Raw genomic sequence first — 23,669 nt, forward strand, 5'->3', positions numbered from 1 at the left:
GGATTAGTGCCGAACAAGGTAAGATACTGAACACCTTGTCAGGGACTTAGAATCCACTGAGTGGTCAATGGATGGCCACTGGAGGTGTTTGAATAGGAAAATGACACAATCCAAAAAGATGTTTTAGTAAGATGACTGATAGCACTGCACAGGATGAATCTGATGAAGAGTTTGAAGAGTTGGAAAGCAATGAGACGTGATCAAAAGCTCAGCTGCTGGATTGGTCTTGGAAAGAAAAATGACCTACTCTTTACCCAGTAAAAGGAAGAAGATATGAAGACATTCTAAGCTAGTGGCATAGGTAGAACAACCTGAGGAGAATACAATGATGAGGGAATTATTACAACCAAGCATCTCAGTAAGAGTGGAACCGTGCTGAAAGGCCGCCAAGGAACCCACGTGGAGTTAAGCACACACGTGCAGTGTTCCCAGGCAACAGATACGTTGAAGAGCTTGCGGGGCAGAAAGGGGGTAGTCTGGCTGACCTGAAGCTGGGGAAGTGCTGGCTAAGGGCAGAGTCTGGGAGGGTGTTTAAAAAAAGGCCAGTAGCGCCTCCAGTTCCTTCCACTGCCGTTGCTCCGCCTAACTCACTCCTACTTCCTACTTCTGCCACCAACCAGCAGCACTAACGTCCCCTGCTGCGTAGCCTTCAGGCGCATTGAAAAGTACCCCGGACACAGCCAGCAGCTCCACCGGCTTCTTCTCCTCCCCCAGCCCCGCCTACCCCAAGGCGCGATACTAGCTCAGGTCGCCCTCCTGTTGGGGACAAAGGGGCAGGGTCCCAATGCCTATCTTGTCATTGACCCATACACAAGCCCCACTTGGCGCAAGAAACTCAACCCGGCCTACCTCATGTCCAGGTGAAGGCATTCCTCTGCACTACGCTGTGCGCATGACCGGAAGCCTTAAAATAGCCTCCGACACGGACTATTTAAAGGGCCAGACTCCCACTTAAAGAAGAGCCTTAAAAGAGGCCCGGAATTTCTCACTCTGTGGAGCCGCCTAGAGGCACAAAGAGGAAGAGGGCGGGACGGGGGTGGGGACGGGGCGGGCCTGGGCGGGGCCTGACGGGTTGAGCCTGCCCCAGCCGTCCCTAGGGCCCGGGTTCCTCGACCGCTGGCTCAGCCCCGCGGCGCCCCGCCCGCCCCCCGCTCCCCGCGCCTGGGCAGGTAAGGGATTCCGGCCGTGCGCGCCACCTTCTCCGCGAAGTGTCCGAGGTCCGCGTCCCGGCCTCGGCCCCTCTGCCCCAGGGTTGTGGAGGGACGGTTCGGAAGGAAAATCGCCTATCTTCAGCCCAAGTGAGAAAAGGTAGAGAGGAAGTAGGTTGCGTGGGCAGCAGTTGCTCCAGGATGAAGACGTGGGTGGGTGCCTGGGGATCAGAAAGTTAGTTGTACCTGTGGAGGACCGTGGGGCAAGAAGAGACGTCACCTGGTGGCTCGGTCAGACCGCGCCTGGAATTTCTCAACTCCCGGGCGGTGTGTTCCGAGAACCCGTTTACGAAATGAAATATCTTTTCCTGAGAACCAGGAAGTAAGACCAGCACCCGGCGGAGATGCTCGCCGCGTGGAAAGCATTCCGAAGCCCCCCCAAGATTCTCCGTCAGGCTTCCAGGAACTTGGAAAGTGGAGCGGGGTTGTCAGTATCTTATCAGATAGGAAAAGTGTACAGACAGCCTGGAAACAAGAGAGGGAACGAAGGGATGAAAAGCAGACCTCAGAAAGCATTTTAGCCATTTAGAATGGGAACAAATGGCTCTCTTAGTGCCTCAAAAACGTGTCTGCCCAAGGAGCCCTAAGCGGAGAATATTAAGAATTGCCCTTTCCCTTTCTGGGGGTAATCCTTGAAGAGATATGTCAGAAAGTTCAGATTTCCTTAATTCTTCTGTTTGCACACTAAACATTCATTTGAAGTTTGCTTCCGACCTGTCCAAACAGAGCTCCTGAGCTTCCAGGCTAAACTCGCTCCTGTCATAGGCTTCTCCATCTCAGTAAAGGTGCCATCTTCTCACCCTTCACATCAGCACACAGGTTCCTGTGTGCTTTACCTCAGAAAATATCCATCATCCTAGGACTTCTACCTTCTTTGCTACCTCTCCGATCCAAGCCTCCAGCACCTCCATCTGGATTATTGATGTACTGAACTAATTGGTCTCTTCCTGCTTCTCTGCCCTTACTTTAATATCCTTTATTCTCAGCAGCAGTCCCCGGTGTCCTTTTAAGACATGAGTAGAGAGTGTGTCTCTCCACTTCTCAAAACCTCCACTGTCTTTTCATCTCCCTCAGAAGATAAAGTCAATCCAAAGGCTATGAGGGCCCGAGGAGACCTGGCCCCATTACCTCTCTCATCTATTCTACTTTCCTGCCCCCTCTTCTCCAGTCTTACTGTCTCCTTGCTGTTTTTCAGTGGACCCACTCCAGACCCTTGCATTTACGATTTCTTTTGCCCAGAAACCTTTCCCACAGATATCCCAGTGGCTAGCTTTCTCATTCCTTCAAACCTTTAATCAAACGGCACCTTCTTATTGAGGGCTACTTTGACTACCCTATTTAAAATTAAAACCCTTTCTCAGTTTATTTATTTCCATTCCACTTGGCACCATCTAATGCACTATAAAGCAAATGCTTATTACCTGTCTTTCTCTATTAGAATATAAGCTCCATGAATTCAGTTTTTTTTTTTTCTTACTTAACTTATGCTTTATCTCCAGGGACCTGGATCAATATCCAGCACAAAATAGAGACTCAGTAAATATTTGATGAATGTATAATATTTTGGCTTTTAAAAAATATATCCAAAATGTTTAAATACTTACTGTTGAGATAAATCAATGTTTGAGAATGGTATGTGATGTTTAATTTATGGAATACCAGCACATATCCTATTTAAGAAGGGCAGCCCTATATAATTTATTAGGTCTAGAAGGTATCATGAGCTTTTGTTCTTAATGATGATATTGAGTTGTCCAAAAATATCTAGAATATTTTGCTTAAGAAAGCATGCGTAGGTGATGTATTTTAGGAAGGTTATAAGCATTTTAAAGATACTATGCTTGATAAAATAACACTCACCATGAAAAGCTTAGCTATGTTCTCAGACCTATTAGTTCCATTCTTTCAGTTGTCCTTCACTGCTATTCTGAAAATTGAGCTTAAATACAATTCTGCACATTTCTTTTTTTTTAAAATGTGACATAAGAATAACTTCTGCCATACAATAGTCATTGCTACATTTTCTTTGATCACTTATTATTGATAGGATTAGGCATTTGTTAATTTAAAATCTATACAGCAACTCTTAGGTAAGACCATCTCTGTTTTTCAGATGAAGAAACCAAAGTCCAGAGAAACTGAGTTACTGACCCTGGTCACAGTTGGCTTGTGGAAGAGCTACATTAGAACCCAGACCCAGGCAACCTCAAAGTCCATCTTCCATCCACCCCTCTACACTCTCTTCCTCTGATCAGACTGTTAGTGAAGCACAACCTTAAAACTTTATTAATGCATTTCATATGAATATTTTGAATTTCTATTTTGAACTGTACTTTGTTAGAGAATGTGCATGCAGGTGGGAAGGCACTGGGTTCCACAAGCAGATACTCGTTTTAGTATTATTTCTCAATGATCACCTTACCTCGTATTCTTGGCTGAGTTGTCTAGTGTGAATATATGAGTGGTTTTTCTTTACCATGAGGATTAATGGTATGAGAAAATAATCATGAATATATTTATTTATTTGTAAGCAGTATATCCTGTTCCACTTCTATTAACCCTAAATGTACTACAGTAAAATCTTGAATACTTTGAAAGAGGTGACACTTTTTAATTTTTTCTGCACATATCATTTATTTTCATTATAGAAAATGCAGAAAAGTAAATGAAAACAAAACCACCATATAAATCACCATCAAGAGTTAACCACGGTTAATATTTTGGTGTATGTTCTTCCAAACGTGTTGGTGGTGATAGATGGATGTATGTTTTAAGTAACATTTTAAATTCTGAAGTTTAGAACTTCCAGACTTAAATATAAGGAGGAGTTGTTAGAAGGCCTTCCTTTTCTGGCATCCCTACGCTATCACCTTTGTTAGAAATCTGGATGCAGGAGAGTTACAGAATTTATCCCTGGTCTTCAGATAGACTGCTTTTATTCTCAATTCTTTGTATTTTAGCTCTAGCTTTTAGGATTACTAAGCAGTTCTACCTTTACTAGCTTTGTCAATCACATTGTACTTCTTAACAATGGAGAGAAATATAAGTAAATAGGAAAAGGTAGTGTGAATGTAGCAACTGTAAAATCTATAGGCAGATGTGATTTCTTAATTTAAAAAATCAGCCTTCTGGCATTCAGCACAAATATTCTGAGTAGCTGCTAAAGCTGAATTTGGTTGGGTCCCTGCCCAGGAGAGCACACCATCTAGGAGAGAAGGCAGACCAATAAATAATAAAATATGATAATTGTTATACTAGAAGAATAACCAGGTGACAGTTTGGAGCAAAAGAGATGGCTGTCAGGAAAAGCCAATAGTGCCTTTTGTGTTGAGCACGAAGGAATAGTAGGCATTTACCAGGTGGTCCTCAAGGTGTTTGAGCGATTCTTAACCTAGCCCTGGATGACCTCACCTCCTGCTTCACAGAGAAAATAACATTGTATAGGACTTCTCCCTCTTGCTTCAAATATATCTGTATCCAAACCTCTGCTTCCCTCCTGTTAGATTCAGAAGAGGTTTTCTTCTATTCAGGGTTGACCCCTTCATCTCTGTTTACTATCCATTTCATATCTTCAACCAAGTTTTGTCTTAAACCTTAAACCAGCAGTTCCCAGAGGGTGGTTGGGGTCTCTGAGTCTCTTTCAAGAGGTTCGTAAGGTCGAAATCATGTATGGGTAAAAGATTCATTCAGAGTGCAATGGATTTTAATGTGACAAAGTTCATTGATATGGTTTCAGATTCCACACGGCAGCTAACTTTCAGGAAATTGTCACTTATCAAGTTTTAGTATAGCATCAAAGAAAAATACTGCTTTGTGAAATGGCTGCTAAAATACTGCTCCCTTTCCAACTGTATGTCTGTGTGAACCTGGACTTCCTTCATATACATTAACCCAAATGATATATTGCCGCAGACTGAATGCAGAAGCAGATATTAGAATCCAGCTGTCTTCTATTAAGCTAAAAATTAAAGAGATTTGCAAAACTGTAAAAAAAATTCACTCATATTTTTGGGGGAAATATAGTTTTTATTAAAATATGTATGCTAACATGTAGTACATTTATTATTATTTAAAATGAATTAATGAATAAGTAATTTTTCAATTTCTCAGTGTCAGTTTCTAATATGGTAAATATTGGCAATATAACCAACATAAACAAAAGCTCTTTGGAGTCCACAGCAATTTTTAAGCGTGTAAAGGGTATATAGTTTGAGAGCTGCTCCTTTTCTTTGCTTTTTTTTTTTCTTTCTTTCATCCTTTCTTCCTTTCTCCTTCCCTTCATAGCCAGGCTTCCTGGAAAATGCATTTCTACCATGCACTCATTGCTCCACTAAAACAGTTCTTAAGTCACCCAAAGGCCTTCTGGTTACCCATCAGTATTTTTTCGACCTCTCTGGGTCTTTTATACCAACCTATGGCTAATTCTAGAAATCTCTGGTATTCTACTGCCCTGGTTCTCTACTTACCTCCATGACACATCAGTACTTTTAAAAGTTTCTTTTTTTCCTTTGTTCCTTCACATTCTATATATTCCTAATAGGCAGGCTTATATTTCTTGTTGTTTCAACCAACTATTCATGTATGAATATATGAGTATTCCTGAACCTGTCTCCTAAGCTCCAGACCATATATTGAGCTACTTAGTGCCAACTCCCCTAGGTGGTGCCAGAGGTAGATATTTCACATTTAACATGACCAGGACTGAACACGTTATTTCCTCTATCATCTACATAATTACCCAAGCTGAAAAAGCCAGGAATCAGCTTCTTTGTTTCCCTCAGTCTCCTTTCCCTCTAATATCCTGAAATTACTTTGATTTGGCCTCCTAAACCTTTGGAGTTTTTTTCTTCCCCATTACCCAACTGTATGCTTCTTTCTTCAGGCTTTCATTTCTAGATTATTGTAAAATTTTCAAACTGTTCTCTTTGCCTTAATATACAGTCCTTTAATGTTTCATCCAGAGGAATCCACTTAACCACATCGGATCACATACCACCTTTCCTTAAAATCCTGCATTGGCTCCCCTGTAACTTTTAGTATAAAGTTTAAACCCCTTGTCATAGAATATGAGGCACATGATGACTTGGTCCTGCCTACCTCTCCAATCTCATCTTTTAATGACATGCGTCCTGTGGTCCAGCCCTAACAAACTACTTGCCTTAGCCTAACCCATGCTCTCCCATGCTATTCCTCCTGCCTGGAATTTCCTTTTGGGTTTATCCCCATTGCTTTTCACTCATCCTTCCAACCTCTCACCCCCCCAAATCTGTCTTGGCATACCTCCTTCAGACTGCCTCCTTTGGTGCTCCTTCTCTGGACCCCATTAACACTCTGCTCACCCTTCTTGTAACATTTATTCTCATTGTAATTGTTTGCACCCCCTGCTAGACTGAGAAGCTTGAAAACAAAGATTTTTCTCTTCTTTGTAGCTCCCATCACTTAGCACAAAGCCTGACATATATGTTTATTGAGTTTATGAATGAATGAAAGGACTGGTCTTTCTAGAAAAGAGAATGACATGAACAATGCATCAAGTTAGAGAAACAGGGACATATGGCATGAATTTTGGAGTCAGATATGGTTCAAGACCTAGCTCTTTCACTTACGACCTTTGTGAAATAGAGATGATAAAATGGCCTTAGTCACTGTGAGGATTAAGTGAAATATATAAACCACCTAGCATGGTCCTGGGCAAGAAATTCATTCATTCCTAACCCTTAACAACACCAATATCTACAAAGCGCTAGTAATTAGTTACATATTAGTGAATAAAATGAGCATAGACCCTGAATTCATGGAGCTTGTAGTCTAATGGGGTAGACCATTAGTAAACAACTAAACAAATAAATATATGATTACAAATACATTGTGCAGTGATGAAAGATAATTAAGTTGAGAGTAGATGGACCTACCTAGCTGTGGTCAAAGAAGGCCAAAGAGAAGAGAATGCTAATATAAGAGACACAAGACACAGGGAGACTTTTTTTGCTTCTTACTCTTCTGTAACGTCTGAATTTCATACCACATGAATCTATTCTTTATTCCAAAAATTAATTATGTTACACTTTAAAAATAAAGATATGTAGGGGAGCAGGAGAGTAATTGACAGAAGAATATCTAAATCTATTTGTTTTGATTAATTAGAAGGAAAGGTGACCACCTGCTGAGAATGAGGGAGATGGAGATCAAATAAAACCACGTAGACAGAGCTAAAGGTGTGAAATAGTCACCAGGGAGGATGAGCAAAGACAAGTGAAAGGACTAACAGCAGTGTTGAAGGCCCGATGGAAAAGGGTCCCCTAAATTTGTATTTATACCAGTCTGCTCAGTTACCTGGTTCTCCACAGCTGTATTCAGCAGTGCTGGTGTACAAGGAAAACTGTGAGATTTATCACCGGCTACAGCTCTCCAGGGTGGAGTAGCAGAAGAAAAGGGGGACTGAGGAAATAAAAGTTCTGTCTAGAGAGTAGTTAGGTGGTAAACCACAGGGTTTGCCTTAGTAGGGAATGAATTGTCATCAGGCAGATCTGATGGATTCAGAAATTGTGGCTGCACCAAGAAAGAACATGTTATGTAAAAAGTCAGTGGATACACCATATCTTTTAATGCTGTACAAATTATTTCAAGACATTTGTTTTTACTTCCACCAAAGAGTGTTGTATAAATATTTAATAGTAAATAAATATGGACTGAGAAAAATATTTTAAATTGAAAACTTTTTTCTTAATAGATTTGATCCCTGAATATGTTTACATAAATTTTTCTGAAAAAGTAAACTTTTTGCTCCCTTGTGTAAATTTCACTTGGAAAATGTTAGTGCCGGAACAAAAATAATCCTGTAATTCTTTTATTGATATTTAGAGATGGAGAAAGATGAAAATAGCAACTACCTGGCTTCGGAGTGTTCCTTTATTATGGTGTAATGAGTTCCCAACATTTCATAAGTTAGAGCAAAGTGTGATGTATAAGCTTACAGATGTCATCGCTAAAGCTACTGTAAAATTTTAATGAGAATTTTCCGTATTTTAGGAATAAAAGATGAACAAACCCATAACAGCATCAACATATGTGCGCTGCCTCAATCTTGGACTAATTAGAAAGCTGTCAGATTTTATTGATCCTCAAGAAGGATGGAAGAAGTTAGCAGTTGCTATTAAAAAACCATCTGGTGATGATAGATACAATCAGTTTCACATAAGGTAACGTAAAATTCCTTTTGAATTCTTACATCACAATCTAGAATGATTAATAGGTACAAATACTGTCTACTGCTGCAGTTCAGAAAATAAACCTCTCTCTAGGGGAGAAAATGGTAATAAATCACACACCCCCTTTTTTTTTTTTGCAATTTTTGCTTCATTCTCCAGCATATCAGCTAGGTCAATACTGTGATATTGCAAATAAGTTTTTGAAGTTAAAATCAAGATTCCAACTTTTACTCTAAATTTCTGTTTGGCAAGCTGAGCCTAGTTCACTCTGCCTCATACCTGTCATTTCCAGATTGAAGTAACATAAGAATATTTTAAGAATCTGTAGTAAAATTCTGGAGCCTAAAAGTGTGTGAGTCTCTAATTCACTTTAACAGTATATTTTAGGAATTCTTCAAATGTGACATTTTAAAGTTGCTTGTACATGTACACATCTATGAATAGACTTCTTAGTTCTTAGCCAGGATTTTTCAACACTACCTTCAGATAATTTCCATCTTTCTATTTGTCTCTGCTTGATTAAGTGTAAGATATAAGTACACATGTTATTTTTGCCAGTTATTTCAGCCCAAACCTATGTCAAAATCTGTCTTTGGAAGCAAGGGGAAAAGAAATTTATTTGTGATTTTCAGCATTAACCTGAAAAAAACCTGAAGCCTTAGCTCCCATACTAGTCCTTTCAGGAAACGTTTTCTCGTATGAAGGATGAGCATCTTAAATTACTTGGAAGAAACTTAAGTTTAAACCTTGAAAACCATTTTTATAGACAGTTTGTTGATATTAACTATCTAATACTTTGAGAGCATAGTCGAGGGAGTGGTAGTGAGGAGAAAAGACTCTTCTTTACAGAATAATGGCAGCAAATAATTATTGAAAGAATGATAGAACTAAAAAGTTACCAATTTACAACTACCAGTGAGTAATTGATTATGGAGGGCTCATCAGCGAGTGCTAAAATCACAAGGCGAAAGGGTGTTGGTGAACAAGATACGCACACGATTTCAAAGTATTATCCACAGCTTATTTATGAATTGCAAAGGGGAAAGGTAGTTTTATAAAGAAAAAATCTGAAGTACCCCTCCTTAACCAGGTAATCAAACTGGTGTCGTCAATAATGGTACAAACTGCAATTATGTGCCTCCAGATGTGATGCAGTGCAAAGGACACATTGTCATCTCTGTACTGTTCTTACCAACAGGTTTTCACCTGAATTTAATCGTGAGAGAGTAGTCAGGCAAATCTAGACTGTGTGAATTCTACAAGGCATCTGACCTACGCTCTGTAAAGTGAGCACACAGACACAGAGATGGAGAGGGTGAGAGCACAAACATGGCAAAATGTTATCCATTGGTCATTTGGTGAATCTAGATGAAGAGCAGATGGCTGTTCATGGTATTATTCTTTCAACTTTTCTGTAGGTTTGAACTTTTTTGAAATAAAAAAATTTCAGGAAAAGCCAAGTTGTTCAAGTTTTTAAATGTTACTTTCAAAACTAGTTATTAAAGAAATTTTGAATGAAAAACTGCTCTGTGTTTTTCCCTCAATTTAACTGAAATATAGTTAAGAGCTATATTTCTTAACTATAGAAATAAAACTATTTCTTAACTTGGGATAATTCTCCAAGTTTGTGTATATTCTATTTCTTTAAGCAGGCTGGTTTATTAAAAATCATATGGCTAACAGAGTGAGTATGTCATGTAGGGAAGTAATATAGCTTAGTAGGTTGAGAGTATACCCTTCTGTCAAGTGAGATCTGAATTTGAATCTCAATTTGTATACAGTTTATGGACAGTGTGGCTGTAGGCTGCTTACTTTACCTCTCACGCTTCCTGTTTGGTAAATTAGTATGATATTCATAGTGTTTTCGAGAGCTAAATGGGTTCCTGTGTGTGCACCCTGTAGCCCACTGTAAGTACACAGTGTCTGTCAACTTATCATCATCTCCAGCATCTTTTTTCCTTCTGCCTATCTTTCCTGTTCTCTGTAATCCTTGCTGATTCTCTTGCTGTATTGTAGGAAGTGCTTGGGACTAGACGGGGCGGGGCGGGGGGGTGCTGCTGGAGGGATTAATTCCTATTTACATGTTAACTCTGTTTACATACTAATCTTGTTTCTCTTTTGCTTACTTTAAGGAGATTTGAAGCATTACTTCAAACTGGAAAAAGTCCCACTTGTGAATTACTGTTTGACTGGGGCACCACAAATTGCACAGTTGGTGATCTTGTGGATCTTTTGGTCCAAAATGAGTTTTTTGCCCCTGCAAGTCTTTTGCTACCAGGTAAACTGAGCATGTCTAGGGTATCAATAATTAGGGTGGAAAGACAAGTAGCAGAAATAGGAACATTTCTTCTGACTCTTACTTTTTTCTCATAGTAGATGAGCCTTACATTTAAGACTCCTTTTCATTCTTTCAACTCTCCCCAACTCTTTAGCAAGCACGCCAGACAGTGCAGACTTGCTGCTAAGGAAATGGAGGCTTCAGGATTGAGTCTCATCCCACCATTAAAGTCAGGTGGTTTTGTGCCAATAAGAAGTTTAGAATGATGAGAAAAAACTCTTGCTTTTTTTCACCCTCAACTTCCACTCTGATGGGACTCTGTGATCGTGAATTCCTTACATTGTGTTCCAGTGGGCTGGTGTCTAGTTGCCTTCTTCATAAGCTACTTTTTCTCCCTTTGATGCCATGTACACCAGTGGTACTCACCCTTCAGAGGGCATAAGAATCGCCTGGAGTTCTTGTTAAACATGTAGCTTCCCAGGATCTACTCTAGACCTTATTATCAGAATTCTTGAATTAGGTTCAAGATCTAAGTTTTTAAACAACTACTTCAGTGCTTCTGTTGCAGGTGGCTTATAAACCACTTTTTGGAAACACTGCCTTACCCATCCTTATCAAAATTTACAAATTCTTACTAGGTAGCTTCTTGTGTAGTGCTGTGAAAATTGGGGCTAATGTGTAGAAACTGGAATGATGTTAAGTGAACCAAGTTCCTAATTTACCTTTTTCACAAACACTTTTTCTAATGGAATGACAACTTGTATCTTATTTCATTTGTTAGATGCTGTTCCCAAAACTGTTAATACACTGCCTTCTAAAGTTACTGTAACAGTTCAGCAGAAACATATGCCCCTCTATGGCAAAGACAGGACATCTGTGATATCTGATGAGAATACTGAACAAAACTATACACCACCTGACTCCTCGTGTCCAGAAAATAGAAGATTAGAAGTTACTGATACACGTAAGTAACATTTGCAGTGCTTTACACTAGTGGGTTTGTTATTAAGACCATTACTGCTTTAAAATCAATCTCTCCTTTTGTTTGTGCACTCTGGTAATAGCCCTTTTGTGGTTGTTTTTTTCCCCTCATTTATTAAGCGCCATCTTCATTGTATTAGTCAGTGTTATAAGTGAGTAGAGGCAATAGGATATATGAACAACCACAGAAGCTATGAAAAAAAAAAGTAAATATTTACATAACTTAAAAGGGTCATTTTATAAAGAAAATAAGTGACTAGAGTTTTAAGTGGAGGACCACCAAACAGAATTCTCAAGGTAAACCTTAAAATTTGTATTTTAAAAATGGTTTTACTCTCTTCCACTGTACCTAATACAAAATTGTAAATATTTGCATATGTATGAAATATCCAAATTGAGAAAATACTGAAGTTATTAAAACCAGTTTCTTTTTTACTGAAGCCCTTTTTTTCTTATTCTATTGACATTATAGGTTTTCACAGTTTTTCATATTATGAATTGAAGGATGTCACAAATAACTTTGATGAACGACCCCTTTCTGTCGGTGGTAACAAGATGGGAGAGGGAGGATTTGGAGTTGTGTATAAAGGCTATGTGGACAACAGGACTGTAGCAGTGAAGAAGCTTGCAGCAGTAAGTTATACTTTCAGGAAGACAAAGGATTAGAGAAGAGTTGCTTCTTAGTGTGTTATATAATAAATTTTAAATTAATCTTTAGGAAATATATGATTTCAGTGTGTATTTTCTTTAAATAAACATCATTCTAAGCTGGCAGTTCTTAACATTTAAAAATTTGTTGAAAGCTACGGACTCTGTCCCTATAAAAAATGTAGTTATATACACATACATACAATTATACATATAATTTGGGGAGATTCACAAAATAGAGAAGCTGAACTCTACACAGTGCTTCATGCATGATCAATATTAAAATGGTAAGATTCTAAAAAATTTTTATAAAAATAGCTTCCTTGTATTACTCTTCTCATTTAAAAATAAAGTTTAGAAAATATACAATGGGCTTCCCTGGTGGCGCAGTGGTTGAGAGTCCGCCTGCCTTTACAGGGGACACGGGTTCGTGCCCTGGTCCGGGAAGATCCCACATGCCGCAGAGCGGCTGGGCCCGTGAGCCATGGCCACTGAGCCTGCATGTCCGGAGCCTGTGCTCCGCAGCGGGAGAGGCCACAACAGTGAGAGGCCCGCGTACCGCAAAAAAAAAAAAAAAAAAAAAGAAAATATACAATAAGAAAAGCTTTTCCTAATTCTTATCTATGTCCTTTGTTCCCATTTCTATTAGAGTGTTTACCATTTACTTATTGATTTGTTATATTTTAAATCTATTATTATATTCTAAAAATACCAATACAATACATATTTTTACAATAGTCACCCTTTGTCATATATGTTGCAAATACTTTTGCAGGTCTTGTTTTTCTTTTTGCCTTCAAATTTGCTTATGTTTTCTATTACATTTAATTTTTTTTCCAGAATGTTTATGCAGTTAAGTCTCATATTATTTCATTTTGTTCCCACAATGACTCAGTGAGGTTTATGTAGTTACATAGTTTATAAGGTTTTCTTCCTTCCACTCACCAGCCGTGAGACCTTGAGCAAATTGATAATATTTCTAGTTCTCAGTTGTTCTATAAAATGGGGAAAATGATGCCTTACTATTTTAAAGAAAGCAGAATCAGCCAGACGATCTCATGTGCCCCTTTTAGCTTTAGGAGACTTGGGGTTATTGTATTGTATTATACTGTATATTATTTTATTTTTTCAGATGGTTGACATTAGTACTGAAGAACTGAAACAACAGTTTGATCAAGAAATAAAAGTAATGGCAAAGTAAGTTAATCTGGCAGTGTGGTACTGTGGAAAAAAGCAGGACAAGGAGTAAGGGACCTGTTTCTTACCTAGAGTGTGTCATGAACTAGTGATATTTTCAAATATGTAAATTAAAATAGTTTAGAGAACTTGAAAGGACTTTGACTCTACAATTCTGTGACTGCATATACTCTTTCATATGTGTGTAGATTAAACAGCTATCGTTATTCTAAATCATGGGAAAATTACATGGAATTTCAACTAACTTCCATTATTGTGTTTTCTACTCCCAAAGCTCACAAGAGATAAATTGTAGATATAATATGTATGTGCATATATGTGTAAATACATATATGTGTAAATATATATATATATATGACAAATAGTCCCTTTGATATAAGTTAACACCATAAGCCAGGGAAGTGTTATATGTAAGAATGTTTAGAAGGCATTGACTCAGTATGTTTGAAAATTGTTGGATATTATCAGGAAGATAAGGAGAAATAAATTAGGAAATTTATTCAATAATTATAGTGATTGATACTTGAGTATGTACAATAGACCAGAAACTGCAATGTATTAACCAACAATTGTTATAACACCCCCCACACCCACACACTTTTTTCCACTGAGATTTAGAAACATTAAAAACTTTGCCCAAGGCCACATAAACAATAAATATGTGGATTTCAAATCCGGATCTGTCTGACTCCAGAACTTGAGCTTTTGATCTAAATCCTTAATGGGATTTACCAATTTATTCTCATTAGACCCATTGCTATAAATCACCAATTCTAGTTGCTTAACTTCAAGAAAGAAAGAATAGACTGGAATTAATTCATTCACAGTAAAAATAATGCACACTGAAAAAACTAAAAAGCCTTCTGTTCAGGATTTGTTCTTCGTACCCCTAACCCCTCCTGAAAGTAACTTGTTCAAAATAGATAATCAGGAAAATATTTTTAAATAATAAAAGTCATCTCTTAAATATATCACTCAGAGATAACCACTGCTAGTATTTTGATGTACTTGCTTCATGAGGAGTGTGTAGCGTTTTCCCCATGTCATTAAAAATAATTGTAAAACATTTAAAATTATTGTATAACATTCTAGTATATATAAGGATTATATTTTATTTAACATTACCCTTCTAGGTTTGTTTCTAATTTTTAATATTACCTATTAAAGCTCCTTTAAATCTCTTTGTACATAAACCTTTAAATACAAATCTGCTTATTTCATCTGGAGACAGTCCTAGAAGAATTACTGGTTCCGAATGCATGAACTTTATAAAGACTTTCTAAGTATTTGTCCAAATGGCTTTGTAGATAAGTTATGATAATTTATACTTCTACCACCAATTTATTACAATTTCAGACTTCACTGCTATCTCACCACCATTAAATATTACTGCTATTTTTTGATAAGTACCAATCTCTGGACCTTGCTAGCAGAATAACCTTGGCCAAGTTTCTTACCTGTCTATTCATTCTTTTTTTTTTAATTTAATTTTATTTATTTTTTTATACAGCAGTTCTTATTAGTTATCTATTTTATGCATATTAGTGTATATATGTCAATCCGAATCTCCCAATTCATCCCACCACCACTACCCACCCCCCTCCACTTTCCCCTCCTTGGTGTCCATACGTTTGTCCTCTACATCTGTATCTCTATTTCTGTCCTGCATACCAGTTCATCTGTACCATTTTTCTAGGTTCCACATATATGCGTTAATATACGATATTTGTTCTTCAATTTCTGACTTACTTCAATCTGTATGACAGTCTCTAGATCCATCTCACATCTCTACATCCACATCTCTTCCTTTTTATGGCTGAGTAATATTCCATTGTATATATGTACCACCTCTTCTTTATCCATTCGTCTGTCAATGGGAATTTAGGTTGCTTCCATGATGTGGCTATTGTAAATAGTGCTGCAATGAACACTGGGGTGCATGTTTCTTTTTGAATTATGGTTTTCTCTGGGTATATGCCCAGTAGTGGGATTGCTGTGTCATATGATAATTCTATTTTTAGTTTTTTAAGGAACCTCCATACTGTTCTCCATAGTGGCTGTATCAATTTACATTCCCACCAACAGTGCAAGAGGGCTCCCTTTTCTCCACACCCTCTCCAGCATTTGTTGTTTGTAGATTTTCTGATGTTGCCCATTCTAACTGGTGTGAGGTGATACCTCATTGTAGTTTTGATTTGCATTTCTCTAATAATTAGTGATGTTGAGCAGCTTTTCATGTGCTTCTTGGCCATCTGTATGTCTTCTTTGGAGAAATGTCTCTTTAGGTCTTCTGACCATTTTTGGATTAGGTTGTTTGTTTTTTTTAATATTGAGCTGCATGAGCTGTTTATATATTTTGGAGATTAATCCTTTGTCGGTTGATTCATTTGCAAATATTTGCTCCCATTCTGAGGGTTGTCTTTTCGTCTTGTTTGTAGTTTCCTTTGCTTTGCAAAAGCTTTTAAGTTTCACTAGGTCCCATTTGTTTATTTTTGTTTTAATTTCCATTACTCTAGGAGGTGGGTCAAAAAAGATCTTGCTGTGATTTATGTCAGAGTGTTCTTCGTATGTTTTCCTCCAAGAGTTTTATAATGTCCGGTCTTACATTTAGGTCTCGAATTCATTTTGAGTTTATTTTTGTGTATGGTGTTAGGGAGTGTTCCAATTTCATTCTTTTACATGTAGCTGTCCAGTTTTCCCAGCACCACTTATTGAAGAGACTGTCTTTTCTCCATTGTATATTGTTGCCTCCTTTGTCATAGAGTGTGTGACCATAGGTGCGTGGGTTTATCTCTGGGCTTTCTATCCTGTATGATTGATCTATATTTCAGTTTTTGTGCCAGTACCATATTGTATTGATTACTGTAGCTTTGTAGTAAAGTCTGAAGTCAGGGGGTCTGATTCCCTTTTTTCCCTCAAGACTGCTTTGGCTTTTCAGGGTCCTTTGTGTCTCCATACAAATTTTAAGATTTTTTGTTCTAGTTATGTAAAAAATGCCACTGGTAATTTGATAGGGATTGTATTGAATCTGTAAATTGCTTTGGGTAGTATACTCATCTTCACAATATTGATTCTTCCAATCCAAGAACATGGTATATCTCTCCATCTGTTTTTGTCATCTTTGATTTCTTTCATCAGTGTCTTATAGTTTTCTGCCTACAGGTCTTTTGTCTCCTTAGGTAGGTTTATTCCTAGGTATTTTATTCTTTTTGTTGCAATGGTAACTGGGAGTGTTTCCTCAATTTCTCTTTCTGATCTTTTGTTGTTAGTGTATAGGAAAGGAAGAGATTACTGTGCATTAATTGTGTATCCTGCAACTTTACCAAATTCATTGATTAGCTCTAGTAGTTTTCTAGTGGCATCTTTAGGATTCCCTATGTATAGTATCATGTCATCTGCAAACACTGACAGTTTTACTTCTTCTTTTCCAATTTGTATTCCATTTACTTCTTTTTCTTCTCTGATTGCTATGGCTAGGACTTCCAAAACTATGTTGAACAACAGTGGTGAGAGTAGATGTCCTTGTCTTGTTCCTGATCTTAGAGGAAATGCTTTCAGTTTTTCACCATTGAGAATGATGTTTGCTATGGGTTTGTCATATACAGCCTTTATTATGTTGCGGTAGGTTCCCTCTATTCCCACTTTCTGGACAGTTTTTATCATAAATGGGTGTTGAATTTTTTCAGAAGCTTTTTCTGCATCTATTGAGAGATCATATGATTTTTCTTCTTCAATTAGTTAATATGGTGTATCACATTCATTGATTTGCATATATTGAAGAATCCTTTCATCCCTGGGATAAATCCCACTTGATCATGGTGTATGATCCTTTTAATGTGTTGTTGGATTCTGTTTGCTAGTATTTTGTTGAGGATTTTTGCATCTATATTCATCAGTGATATTAGTCTGTAATTTTCTTTTTTTGTGGTATCTTTGTCTGGTTTTGGTATCATGGTGATGGTGGCCTCATAGAATGAGTTTGGGAGTGTTCCTTCCTCTGCAATTTTTTGGAAGAGTTTGAGAAGGATGGGTGTTAGCTCTTCTTTAAATGTTTGATGGCATTCACCTGTGAAGCCATCTGGTCCTGAACTTTTGTTTGTTGGAAGACTTTTAATTACAGTTTTAATTTCATTACTTGAGATTGGTCTGTTCATATTTTCTGTTTCCTCCTGGTTCAGTCTTGGAAGGTTATACATTTCTAAGAATTTGTCCATTTCTTCCAGGTTGTCCATTTTATTGGCCTAGAGTTGCTTGTAGTAGTCTCTTATGATGCTTTGTATTTCTGCAGTGTTCTTTGCAACTTCTCCTTTTTCATTTCTAATTTTGTTGATTTGAGTCCTCTCCCTCTTTTTCTTGATCAGTCTGGCTAAAGGTTTATCAATTTTGTTTATCTTCTCAAAGAATCAGTTTTTAGTTTCATTGATCTTTGCTGTTGTTTTCTTTGTTTCTATTTCATTTATTTCTGCTCTGATCTTTATGATTTCTTTCCTTTTACTAACTTTGGGATTTGCTTGTTATTTTTTCTCTAGTTCCTTTAGGTATAAGGTTAGACTCTTTATTTGAAATTTTTCTTGCTTCTTGAGGTAGGCTTGTATTGCTATAAACTTCTTTCTTAGAACTGCTTTTGCTGCATCCCACAGGTTTTGGATCATCGTGTTTTCATTGTAATTTGTCTCTAGGTATTTTTTTATTTCCGTGTTGATTTCTTCAGTGATCTCTTGGTTATTAGTAACATATTGTTTAGCCTCCATGTTTTACATTTTTACATTTTTTTCCCTGTAATTGATTTCTAATCTAATAGCATTGTGGTTGGAAAAGATGCTTGATATCATTTCAATTTTCTTAAATTTACTGAGGCTTGATTTGTGACCCAAGATGTGATCTATTTTGGAGAATATTCTGTGTGCACTTGAGAAGAAAGTGTATTCTGCTCTTTTTAGATGGAATGTCCTATAAATATCAAGTAAATCTATCTGTTCTATTTTGTCATTTAAAGCTTGTGCTTCCTTATTAATTTTCTGTCTGGATGATCTGTCCATTGGTGTATGTGAGATGTTAAAGTCCCCCATTATTATTGTGTTACTGTCGATTTCCTCTTTTATAGCTGTTAGCAGTTGCCTTATGTATTGAGGTGCTCCTAGGTTGGATGCATATATACTTATAATTGTTATATCTTCTTCTTGGATTGATCCCTTGATCATTATGTTGTGTCCTTCCTTGTTTCTTGTAACATTCTTTATTTTAAAGTCTATTTTATCTGATATGAGTATTGCTACACCAGCTTTCTTTTGATTTCCACTTGCATGGAATATCTTCCTCCATCCCCTCACTTTCAGTCTGTATGTGTCCCTAGGTCTGAAGAGCATCTCTTGTAGACAGCATATATATGGGTCTTGTTTTTGTATACATTCTTCGAGCCTGTGTCTTTTGGTTGGAGCATTTAATCCATTCACGTTTAAGGTAATTATCGATATGTATGTTCCTATTACCATCTTCGTAATTGTTATGGTTTGTTTTTGTAGGTCCTTTTCCTGTCTTGTGTTTCCCACTTAGAGAAATTCCTTTAGCATTTTTTGTAGAGCTGGTTTGGTGGTGCTGAATTCTGTTAGCTTTTGCTTGTCTGTAAAGCTTTTGATTTCTCCATCGAATCTGAATGAGATCCTTGCCGGGTGGAGTAATCTTGGTTGTAGATTCTTCCCTTTCATCACTTTAAATATATTGTGCTACTCCCTTCTGGTTTGTAGAGTTTCTGCTGAGAAGTCAGCTGTTAACCTTATGGGAGTTCCCTTGTATGTTATTTGTCATTTTTCCCTTGTTGCTTTGAATAATTTTTCTTTGTCTTTACTTTTTGTCAGTTTGATTACTATGTGTCTCGGCATGTTTCTCCTTGGGTTTATCCTGTCTGGGACTGTCTGTGCTTCCTGGACTTAGGTGGCTATTTCCTTTCCCGTGTTAGGGAAGTTTTCAACTATAATCTCTTCAAACATTTTCTCAGGTCCTTTCTCTTTCTCTTCTTCTTCTGGGACCCCTATAATGCGAATGTTGTTGCATTTAATATTGTCCCAAATGTCTCTTAGGCTGTCTTCATTTCTTTTCATTCTTTTTTCTTTATTCTGTTCCATGGCAGTGAATTCCACCATTCTGTCTTCCAGGTCACTTATCTGTTCTTCTGCCTCAGTTATTCTGCTATTGATTCCTTCAAGTGTAGTTTTCATTTCAGTTATTGTATTCATCTCTGTTTGTTTGTTCTTTAATTCTTCTAGGTGTTTGTTCTTTAATTTTTCTATGTGTTTGTTAAACATTTCTTGCATCGTCTCGATCTTTGCCTCCATTCTTTTTCCAAGGTCCTGGATCATCTTCACTATCATTATTGTGAATTTTTTTTCTGGAAGGTTGCCTATCTCCACTTCATTTAGTTGTTTTTCTGGGGTTTTATCTTGTTCCTTCATCTGGTACAAAGTCCTCTGCCTTTTGATTTTGTCTGTCTTTCTGTGAATGTGGTTTTCCTTCCACAGGCTGCAGAATTGTAGTTCTTCTTGCTTCTGCTGTCTGCCCTCTGGTGGATGAAGCTATCTAAGAGGCTTGTGCAGGCTTCCTAATGGGAGGGACTGGTGGTGGATAGAGCTCAGTAAAACTTTAATCCGCTTTTCTGCTGATGTGTGGGGCTGGATTCCCTCCCTTTTGGTTGTTTGGCCTGCAGCGACCCAGCACTAGAGCCTACCCAGCTCTTTGGTGGGGCTAATGGCAGACTCTGGGAGGGCTCACATCAAGTACTTCCCAGAACTCCTGCTGCCAGTGTCCTTGTCCTCGTGGTGAGCCATAGTCACCCCCTGCCTCTGCAGGAGACCCTCCAACACTAGCAGGTAGGTTTTGTTCAGTCTCCTATGGGGGTCACTGCTCCTTCCCCCTGGGTCCTGATGCACACACTACTTTTTGTGTGCCCTCCAAGAGTGGAGTCTCTGTTTCCTCCAGTCCTGTTGAAGTCCTGAGTCAAATCCCGCTAGCCTTCAAAGTCTGATTCTCTAGGAATTCCTTCTCCTGTTGCCAGACCCCCAGGTTGGGAAACCTGACATGGGGCTCAGAACCTTCACTCCAGTGGGTGGATCTGTGCTACAAGTGTTCTCCAGTTTGTGAGTCACCCACCCAGCAGTTATGGGATTTGATATTATTGTGATTGCGCCCCTCCTACCATCTCATTGCAGCTTCTCCTTTGTCTTTGGACATGGGGTATCTCTTTTGGTGAGTTCCAGTGTCTTCCTGTCATTGATTGTTCAGCAGTTAGTTGTGATTCCAGTGGTCTCGCAAGACGAAGTCTATTCATTCTTAACTTAACCAAGTTTCTTAACTGTCTATTCATTAGTTTTCTCATCTGTAAAATGGGATAATTATTTTAATAATGAAATACTTCATTAAGTTATTGTAAGGATTAAATAAAACAAAGCAGGTAAATCACTTACCGCAGTGCCTTGTTAGTATAAATTCAGCAAATGTTATCTACTCTTTTTTTTTTTTTTTTTTTTTTTTGCGGTACGCGGGCCTCTCACTGTTGTGGCCTCTCCCGTTGCGGAGCACAGGCTCTGGATGCACAGGCTCAGCAGCCATGGCTCACGGGCCCAGCCGCTCCGCGGCATGTGGGATTCTCCCGGACCAGGACACAAACCCATGTCCCTGCATTGGCAGGCGGACTCTCAACCACTGCGCCACCAAAGAAGCCCTACTTATTTTTAAAATGTGCTAATTTTGTGGAAAATGGAGCACTTACTATCTTAATTTGCACCTCATAAAATATTTCTGGGCTCTCATATATATTTGCTCGTTTAATTCTCACAGCATTCATGTTACATAATATGTATTATTATCCACATTTACCAGGTAAAGTTGCTGAGGCTCAGTGAGACTGTTAACTTGTGAGAGGTCACATTTCCAGGAGGTGGCAGAACTGGACTTTAAACTTAGGACTTTGAACCCAGGTTTCTTTCTACTGTGCCACAGATGCCTGCAGTTTTGTTATACTTCAGCTCTATTTAGTTTTATTACTCTCAAGTATATAAAGAAACTCAAATTAGGTTGTAAATAATCAGACATGATTAAAGATCAAAAATATATAAATTAGATGTAATTAAAAATCAGATGTCTATAAATCAGTGCTTTGGATGTGTTAAAGAATTCTTGAAAGGATTGTCATACAAGTTTCAACACACTTCTTGAAATCTTGTTTGTGCTATCATTGAAAATTATACAAAACAAAGGTAAACTTCAGCCTAGTTCTTAACCAAACTATTACAAGTACCAATGATCTGAATTATTGAGCTTTTGCTATAAAATCAAAAGCAGTTTTGCTTCTAATGTTGATTAATATTGACTGAAAGGAGAACTGTTTGCAGAAAATTATAAGCAGTTATAATAAACATATATAAAGATGTTAGAAACATATGTATCATATTACAGTGATATATAGCATATAATTATTTCTTGCTTATTTTTTTTAAAGCTCTAAATTGAATAACTTATAACCTACAGCTAAATGTATGTATGTATCATAATAATTTTGAGTGGAAAATTATTTGTCACAGGTGTCAACATGAAAACTTAGTAGAACTACTTGGTTTCTCAAGTGATGGAGATGACCTCTGCTTAGTGTATGTTTACATGCCCAATGGTTCATTGCTAGACAGACTGTCTTGCTTGGTAAGATGTTTGTTCATCACATTGTTAGGCTTTATGTTTCTGTGTTGGAATACTGATATTTACTTTGTGACAGGATCATTTAAAGTGTATTAGTCTTAATATTTTTCCTGGTCTGTGAAAACTATACAGTTGGTATGTAAATAACTGGAATTGCCTAGCAGGTGATAATCTAAAATGTAAAAATATCAGTCAAGGCTAGACTTTGAAGATGCTCTTATATATTTTTATTGTTAAATAAGAAATACTAATCCCCATTTGATCTTATTTAGAGATTATTTTTTAACAACTTAAAAAGTGATATTTGTAAATTCTTAGCAATGTAATATAATTGTCAGTAGCTGCTTAGAAAAAATCTTATTATATATTTTCATAGATTTTTTTTATCCTCCTCTTTTTTTTAATTGGTTTGTTTCTTACTTCATAAGGATGATACTCCACCACTCTCTTGGTGCATAAGATGCAAGATTGCTCAGGGTGCGTCTAATGGCCTCAGTTATTTACATGAAAACCATCATATTCATAGAGATATTAAAAGGTAAATGCTACCTTTACAAAGCTTTAGGAAAACTGTCTTAAAGAATAATTTTCTCTCACTCTTTCTATTCACTATTCACATGCACGTCTTAACCTGGAGCACTCCATGAAAGCTCTCCTCACTAAGGATGTCTGTAATCTGCCTTATTTCAAACCCAGTGACCTATTTCCAGCATTCATCCTAATTTACCTTTTTAAAAAGAATAGTATGTTTTTCTGTTCTTCTTGACCACTTTTGCCATGTCAAGATTATTTTCCTTCTTATTTTCTGGATCACTGCTCTTTTCTGAATCACTTTTATCCTCCACGGGTGCATTTCAGTTATCTTTCTTGTTATGTATTTAGTTAGTTAACAAATATTAGTTGAACACTTATGACATGATAGGTACTGTAGATGGTATAGTTAGCAAAAGTAGCATTTGTAGCATCTGACAGCAATCAAATAATCACAAAATAATAACAGAACTTTAGTGTATAGTCTATAGTATTAGTATAAAGAAGAGTTCCCTGAGGAAATGATATTTAAGCTGAGATCCAAAGAATGAACAGGAAATAAGTAGGCACAATTTGAGGGCAGCCATAGAAAATGGGGAAAGAGCATTCTAGGAAGAAGGAACCACATATGTGAGACCAGTGTTGAAAGGGAACGTGGGAGCATGAAGAATTACAGGAAGTGGAATAAATGACTGAAGTGTGGAAATTCAAGGGGCGATTGATGTAAGATAAAATTATGGAAGTAGGCAGAGAGCTAAGCCCTGTAGGACTTAATAGACCAAAATAAGGACGTAATCAGATGCCATTGAAAAAGTGTAAGTAAGAATGTGGCACCACATTTAAGTTTTGAGAAGATCACTTTGACTTGAGTGTAGAGAACAGTTTGTAAGAAGGGGTGTCTTGGAGCCTATCATAGAAGGCTTGGTGGTAGCA

General features: G+C 37.6%; 2 protein-coding genes across 9 annotated transcripts in view; one reads left to right on the forward strand and one right to left on the reverse strand.

The window, feature by feature from the left end:
• The window catches only part of PUS7L (pseudouridine synthase 7 like), a 35,554-nt gene extending 34,092 nt beyond the window's left edge, over positions 1 to 1,462 (reverse strand). For 2 of the 4 annotated variants that reach the window (XM_022572410.3, XM_022572411.3), the window contains exon 1: positions 850 to 1,040. In XM_022572410.3, coding sequence (XP_022428118.1) covers positions 850 to 854 — 5 coding nt within the window. In that variant the 5' untranslated portion in view covers positions 855 to 1,040. Of the gene's footprint in view, positions 1 to 849; positions 1,042 to 1,394 lie in introns of those variants that run through there. The other 2 variants (XM_089920563.1, XM_022572412.3) reach the window with 2 other exon arrangements.
• The window catches only part of IRAK4 (interleukin 1 receptor associated kinase 4), a 32,681-nt gene continuing 10,073 nt past the window's right edge, over positions 1,062 to 23,669 (forward strand). Inside the window, exons 1-9 of one of the 5 annotated variants that reach the window (XM_089920564.1) lie at positions 1,093 to 1,169; positions 3,322 to 3,466; positions 8,238 to 8,407; positions 10,549 to 10,694; positions 11,476 to 11,658; positions 12,148 to 12,308; positions 13,456 to 13,520; positions 22,094 to 22,208; positions 22,634 to 22,743. In XM_089920564.1, the coding sequence (XP_089776690.1) occupies positions 8,247 to 8,407; positions 10,549 to 10,694; positions 11,476 to 11,658; positions 12,148 to 12,308; positions 13,456 to 13,520; positions 22,094 to 22,208; positions 22,634 to 22,743 (941 nt within the window). In that variant the 5' untranslated portion in view covers positions 1,093 to 1,169; positions 3,322 to 3,466; positions 8,238 to 8,246. Of the gene's footprint in view, positions 1,170 to 1,193; positions 1,309 to 3,321; positions 3,467 to 8,237; positions 8,408 to 9,614; positions 9,732 to 10,548; positions 10,695 to 11,475; positions 11,659 to 12,147; positions 12,309 to 13,455; positions 13,521 to 22,093; positions 22,209 to 22,633; positions 22,744 to 23,669 lie in introns of those variants that run through there. The other 4 variants (XM_022572413.3, XM_089920565.1, XM_022572417.3 and 1 more) reach the window with 4 other exon arrangements.

Source organism: Delphinapterus leucas, chromosome 11 (genome assembly GCF_059928025.1).
Source record: "Delphinapterus leucas isolate spDelLeu-1000000601 "Yukka" chromosome 11, BTC_Dleu_Yukka2, whole genome shotgun sequence".
Classification (NCBI taxonomy): Eukaryota; Metazoa; Chordata; class Mammalia; order Artiodactyla; family Monodontidae; genus Delphinapterus; species Delphinapterus leucas.